Genomic DNA, 7209 nt, shown 5'->3' with positions numbered 1-7209 from the left:
TTAGTGCATGGCAAGCCAGAACTCTGCAGTGCACTAACTAGCCGTGTGGACTCTGCTACTGTGCACTAAAAGTTCTGCATTTAAAGCATGCTATGGAACATTTAGTGCACAGTAGCAGGGACCACATGGCCAGTTAAGGTGTGGCAGACTGCTGTGTGGTAGATTCAGTTGATCTAGTTCAAAAAAGAACTAGATAAGTTCCTGGAGGACAGGTCCATCAATGGCTATTAGCCAGGATGGGCAGGGACGGTGTCCCGAGCCTCTGTTTGCCAGAAGCTGGGAATGGGCGACAGGGGACGGATCACTTGATGATCACCTGTTCTGTTCATTCCCTCTGGGGCACCTGGCATTGGCCACTGTTCGGAGACAGGATACTGGGCTAGATGGGCCTTGGTCTGATCCAGTCTGGCTGTTCTTATGTTCACACTTTGGCTTGCTGTACAGTAACATCTCTTGTAGATAAGGCCTCAGAAGCCTGACTGATGAGACGTGAGGTCAGTGGGAGGCTGCAGATAGAAATATACATGATTTAAAAGCATCCCATTGTGTCTTCCTAACCTTGTAATCTTGCTGTTGTTCTATCATCTTCCCTCTCTTGTTAGTTACTCAAGTGAGCCCTGATTCAGCACAGCACTTAAACATGTGCTTAAATCCTTTGACTTACAGTTAAGCACTTGCTTAACAGCTTTGTTAAATCACAGCCCAGGTAACAAGAGGAGAGGAGTGGGATGGGATGCTGGCGATAAAAGTAATAAGATTACATGATTACCTAGGAAGAAAAGGAGTACTTGTGGCACCTTAGAGACTAACAAATTTATTAGAGCATAAGCTTTCGTGAGCTACAGCTCACTTCATCGGCATCCGATGAAGTGAGCTGTAGCTCACGAAAGCTTATGCTCTAATAAATTTGTTAGTCTCTAAGGTGCCACAAGTACTCCTTTTCTTTTTGCGAATACAGACTAACACGGCTGCTACTCTGAAACCTATGATTACCTAGGGGTAGCTATGGGCACAGCTTGATGGTTCTGAATTGTAAGTTTTTCTAAACACAAGTCAAGCCCTGCCTCCACCAACTCTCTCATTCCTTCCAAAAGTTTTCTGCTTATTGCCTGTAGATGATCAGTGATTCTTCTCTTAAAATGTGTTTATTATTTTACAAGGAATAAAAGTTAACCTTACTAAACATGAATGGTCAGGAACACTCTTCTTATCTCGTGCCATATTTCCTTTTGTCCAATTTTCTGTCACCTCCCCAGATCTTCATAACTTCTTAAAACCAATTGTCAATTGTTTACTAAGCCTTATAGTTCATTCCTTTAACAGCCTACGACACATCATGTAAAATTTTGTTTGAGTGCAAAGAAGTAAGAAGCGTTAGTCTGACCATACATGTCTAGTAAGCTTCCCTTCTATTCCCAGTAAAATCATGGGGAAATGTTAAATCAAAGCCCAGATAAGTAACACACAAGCTGAGGGGAGTTGGGTGAAAATTTTCCGTCATCTGGACTGACTGATTTGTGTACGTTCAAATTTTCCAATTTTTTATCGAGAGCTATTTTAAAAAGCTTGTCTTTCATTGCGTCCTAATTGTACAGACTTTTACTCCTGAGGCTAGATTTAGAAAAGGAACAGAATAACCCACGTATTTGTGATTCCTCAATTTTATTTCCTCCTAATTTATAATGGAACTACTTTTCTAGGAGTAAAATTTTCAAAAGCAGCTACGTTTTTGAAAATACTATTAAAAATCTCCATAGGTCACTAAGTCACTGAAAATGGGAATTAGGCACTTCTGAAAATTGTACATATACTATTTTGCTCTGATATTTGTAAAAGTCCCTTTCCTGCTCATTTAAGTGGAGCAGCCAAATGAAACCGGCAAGACCTCTGGATTGTTCCATTTTCTTATCAAGCAGAGTATTGGGAGGAGAGAAGTGAGTCCTAGGAAAATGCCACTTTATCAAATTGCCAGATTCATTCCCAATACAATCTCTGCTTTAAGAATAATAATTCCTGGGACCTAAATAGGCTGACAGCATTCTTTTAATAAAAATAAAATTTAGCAAAATACAGCGGGATTATAGTCCAGACAATTTTAAATTAATCTCCGGTATCCTTGTTCCTAATCCCTATATAAAGAATTTATTTGTCCTATGTCCATTCAATATATTTCTAAGTGCACAGTCAGACATTTCAGATTTACAGTAAGAAGAGTAGAAGAAATAAAAACCCATAAATCATGCTAAGGAAACTCTCCCTATTTCTTTTTTCCTCGGAAATTCACTAACACTCTTGTTTTCTTTGCATGTCAGCAAGCATTCACTTACACAGCCCCTTACAATTCTGTAACAGGAGATAGGGGAATTTCTGTAGTGAGTCTGAGAGTTCCAAGGTGAGAGCAACATGTAGAGTGAACATTAACGTTCTGAGTGGTGCTGTGTTGCCAAATAAAGAGACAGGTCATAACAACTGTCTAACAGGGTATGGAAGATCTTTACACAGACCAGTCTCTTCTGTAACTTTTATTGCAATTCAGCTTGACAAATCAATCCCTCTTGACTGATTATGGAGCCAGTACACAACAGGGCTGCAGCAGAAGGGGGTCACGTTTTCAAATTAAATACGTAGACGATATTTAAACGGGACATCGTGAGCGGGCTGCATCGAACCAAATCCCCATCGGCTCATATCTATCGGAGGGATCTCCTCTTTCTCGTTAACTAGCTCCAAGTCATAGTAAGATAACATCAGGAACACAAACAGTTTTATTTCATTGATAGCAAAGAACCGTCCAGGACAGATTGAGGTGCCTGCCCCCCAGGGCATGTTAAAGTATTTCAGCTTTTTCCCATTTTTGTAGAAATTTTTTTTGGTGCCATCTTGGTTCAGGAATCGGTTGTATTTGAAGGTGTAAGGCTCAGGATGGACTTCGGGGTCCATCTGCACTGCAACATAGGGAAACAGGGCTACCCTATCCCCTTTGCGGAGGGCGTACTCCCTGCCATTGGCCATCTTGAGATTCAGGTCCTCAACCACTGCTCTGATCAGAATGGGAGCTACTGTCAGGCGCAAGGTCTCCTCCACTGTGCTGTCTAGAAAAGGGGTTTTCATTAACATTTCCCTGGTGATGTTAACCACAGGGCTACCTGGCTTCACTTCCTGACCAGCCTCTCTTAAAACTTTGTCCACTTCTTCCCTCACAGCCTGCATTGCTTTGGGATGCTTCATGAGATACAAGAGAAGCCAGAAGGAGCTCGGGCCCGTGTTGCCTTGGGCCGCCCAGAGAAGCATAAACATGAACCGATCCCGCATGTACTCAGGCACCCCAAGTTCTGCCAGGAACTGTTCTTGGTCGCTTATCCACCCGCTGATGTTATCCTTCTCACGGCTGTTCTTCACAGAAAGCACCTTCCAGAAGAGCCTCTTCAGCCTCTCCGCTTCCATTTTATCCTTAGGGGGCAGCACGGCGTAGGCCAGGCGGGGGAAGAGGCAGTCGTACTTCCGGAACTCATCAAACAGCTCTTCGGAGTGGATGAGATCACGTTCCTTGGTTTTCTCCTTACTCTGTGTCCCTGTGCCTGGCTCATTTCCAAACAAAGCCAGGTAGCCAGCTCTGAAGACAATGTTGTAGCTGTAGTGGAAGAGCCCATCTTGCTGCCAGGGTCTCTCTTCTCCTGAGTCCCTGTTGTGAAACATGAGGGTCTGCAAATTCTCCATCATGGCCTGAGTCATGACCCCTAGTCCATCTCCCATGAGGTGTTTTGTGCTTGACACCTGAATAATCTTATGTTCATTTTTACACGGGTGATACCCAAAAACCCTGGTGACCAGTTCTATGGCAAACGCCTTAAAGTCGAGTTTGGCTCTTGACGCCTTCACTATGGCTTCAAAAGAGAGGGGGTCCATTAGGAAGGTGAAGTAGTAGCCTCCAATCAGCACTGTGAAAATGTCCCCATGTCTCCTCTGCATCTTTTTCAGGAACTCTGCGCTGTTCTTTCTGAAATCCAGCGCGTATCCCAGCCACGGAATGTGGCCTTTATCCAGTGGAGGCTCCATGGGCCTCCTCCTTCGAAAGGCTCCCAGGAGATAGAGCCCACCAAGAATTGAGGCTAACAGCGCACAGAGAACTGCCACCCAGAAAGCCATTGCTAGAGACATGTGCACCGGAACAGGGATTTCAGACAGACTGACAGGAAAGGCTACAATGCTGTGTTTATAAACCCTTCCTGGCAGATGGCCAATCACAGACTGACTCATGGCCTCATTCTGTGTTTGCAATTAAGATTAACTCTTCTGCTGACAAATGCTGAGCACTCCAGTTTTTATCCACGTCTCATTTACTAAAAGATCCACAAACTTTTAAGGCCAGCATGGGCGGCGTGTAATGGAGGCGGGGGGGGAGACTAAGCCTCCCCAAACCTCATGCCGCCAGGGGCGGGACAGTGGGGTATTTGGGGCTCCCAGAAAAATCTCTACCACAGCCCTGGGGACATGGCAGGGGCACAGAGCTTTTCTGGTCTCGGGGCCTCAGTGGGGGGTGGGGGGGGGAAAGGAACAAGCAGGGGACAGGTCTGGGGGAGAGGCTTATGGGGGAAGAATGGGGGTGTAGCTAAGGGGGAAGGGCTCCAGGCTTGGAGCTCCAGCCAGGGCCAAGAGCTTGACCTCAGCAGGACAAACTCTCAGCCCCTTCCCCCCGACCCCCCATACTCCCAACCAAGCTCTCAGTCCCCCAACGCCAGCCGGGGCCACAAGGGGGAGTGGTCAAGCTCTCAACCTCCTCCCCTTCCCCATAGCTCCAGCCGAGCTCTCAGACCCCCCAGTCCCAGCCTCATGTCCCTGGTGATGTGGCCTCGGGGGGAGGGGGGGTGGCCTCAGCTGGAGGAGGCAGGGCATGGATGCAAGGGGAAGCTTCACCCACCGCCCTAGCCTATGCAAGGGGAAGCTTCACCCACCGCCCATGAAGCCCAGAAAGGACTATTATGTCAGTGGCCACACTCCCGTGGCATTCAGTGGGTGCAGAGTCAGGCCAGCATTGAGCACGTCCAAATCCTGCGCTACCCACACTGCCCCACATTCCCCTCCCTGGCGGCTCTCTCAGTCCCCCCAGCTCTTGGGATTCCATCACCAGAGATGGGATTGCCTGCTAGCAAATCTGGGCCCCCTGACTGGTGGCCCACCCCCCTTCCCCACCTCCTGTGCCTGAGCAACCAATCAGAGCAGCAAACGGAAATGCTCCCTGTCCCGCTACCCCTCCCCTCAGCAACTCAAAGCCCTTCTCCCCTTCCCCTCACAGGACGCTCTCCACGGCTGGCCTAGCTTTCCCCGCCCACCCCTGCTCTCCATGGCTGGCCTCTCTCCACTCCCATCCCGCCCACCCTGCTCTCCATGGCTGGCCTCTCTCCACTCCCGTCTCCCGCACGTCCTGCTCTCCATGGCTGGCCTCTCTCCACTCCCATCTCCCGCCCGCCCCTGCTCTCCATGGCTGGCCTCTCTCCACTCCCATCTCCCGCCCGCCCCTGCTCTCCATGGCTGGCCTCTCTCCACTCCCATCTCCCGCCCGCCCCTGCTCTCCATGGCTGGCCTCTCTCTACCCGCATCTCCCCCACCTCCTGCTTTCCCTGGCTGGTCTCTCTCCCCTCCCGCTTCCCCATCACCACCCCTGCTCTCCATGGCTGGTCTCTCTCCACCCCCATCTCCCCCACCTCCCCCACCCCCTGCTCTCCATGGCTGGTCTCTCTCCACCCCCATCTCCCCCACCCCCTGCTCTCCATGGCTGGTCTCTCTCCACCCCCATCTCCCCCACCCCCTGCTCTCCATGGCTGGTCTCTCTCCACTCCCGCTCCCCCCGCCCTGCTTTCCCTGGCTGGTCTCTCCCCTCCCACTTCCCCCATCACCACCCCTGCTCTCCCTGGGGTCTCTCCCCTCCCACTTCCCCCATCACCACCCCCTGCTCTCCCTGGCTGGTCTCTCTCCACCCCCATCTCCCCCCGCCCCGCTCTCCCTGGCTGGTCTCTCTCCACTCCCGCTCCCCCCTCCGCTCTCCCTGGCTGATCTCTCTCCACTCCCGCTTCCCCCATCACCACCCCCTGCTCTCCCTGGCTGGTCTCTCCACCCCTGTCTCCCCCCCTCCTGCTCTCCATGGTCGGTCTCTCTCCACTCCCACTTCCCCCCACCCACCCCCTGCTCTCCCTGGCTGGTCTCTCTCCACTCCCGCTCCCCCCACCCTGCTCTCCCTGGCTGGTCCCCACCCCGCCCACCCTCCCTGGCTGGTGTCTCTCCACTCCCACTTCCCCCCCACCCCCTGCTCTTCCTGGCTGGCCTAAGAGAACCCCATCTTCCCCCTGATACATCCTGTGCCCCTTGTCCATCCAGGCACTTCACCCCTCACCCTCTTCTCTACCTGGATGTCTCCGTCAGCCTCTATGCCCTTCCCCGATCTTGCTCTGCGCCCCCTACACCTCTACCCTTCCACAAACTTCCACTGCCCTGTGTGCCTGCTCCATCCCACCTCCATGGCCCTCTGTCCCCACCATCCTTCCCGGCTTCTCTCACTCCCTGTCCCTCCTCCACCTCACACTGACCTCTAGAGCCGCCTCTCCATCCCCTTTAACCTTGCATGACCTGTTCTGTTGGGGGTGGGGAGTTCGGGGGACAGGATTTTCTCCCTGTTTCCTGATGACAAAGAGAAGCGGAACTCCCCTAGCAGGTAGTGGGTGTGCATTGGGTGCAGCTGTCTCCTCTGCTTTCCATTCCCCTCTGTGGTGCAGAGATCTGCAAGGATCCTGGGAAGTGGGGGCTGCCGAATGTGCCTCCTGAGCTGGCTGCCTCAGATTTGTTGGTGAGGTAATGGAATGGATGACCCCCTATGTTTAGCTGGGTGGGGCACGTGTTCTATCCCCCCATCCCCACCCAGCATTGCACTCCGGGGTGTTAGAAGAGATTGACGAAGGTTCAGTCCCCTTTGAGTGAAAATGATGTAAAACAAAAAATCCTTCTTTGAGGGCATGTTTGTTCTTTCTAAAGCTCTTGCAGGAACAAGGGTAACACATCATTTGAAGCCCAGGGCTGTGGGTATAGGTGCAGGGTGTTTCCTGGTCTCTGCTGGGGTCTCACCCATGTCATGAAACCACAGAAGTACCTGGCATGCAGGTAACATAATCATCTGTTTCTTCAAGTAGCCATGGACTGACAGGGCAGGAGTGAAGTCCT

General features: G+C 51.1%; 1 protein-coding gene across 1 annotated transcript; it reads right to left on the bottom strand.

Moving 5' to 3' along the window:
• Positions 1-335: 335 nt before the first annotated feature.
• LOC119851812 (5-beta-cholestane-3-alpha,7-alpha-diol 12-alpha-hydroxylase) lies at positions 336-4180 on the bottom strand. The gene is made up of 2 exons (XM_038392271.2): positions 994-4180; positions 336-769 (listed from the first exon to the last, which is right to left on the bottom strand). Exon 1 carries the CDS (start codon positions 4156-4158, stop codon positions 2617-2619), a length of 1542 nt encoding a protein of 513 aa, XP_038248199.2. The 5' UTR covers positions 4159-4180; the 3' UTR covers positions 336-769; positions 994-2616.
• Positions 4181-7209: the final 3029 nt, after the last annotated feature.

Source organism: Dermochelys coriacea, chromosome 2 (assembly GCF_009764565.3).
Source record: "Dermochelys coriacea isolate rDerCor1 chromosome 2, rDerCor1.pri.v4, whole genome shotgun sequence".
Lineage (NCBI taxonomy): Eukaryota > Metazoa > Chordata > Testudines > Dermochelyidae > Dermochelys > Dermochelys coriacea.
The sequence above is the reverse complement of the archived record's forward strand: the minus strand, read 5'-3'. Positions and strand labels throughout refer to the sequence as shown.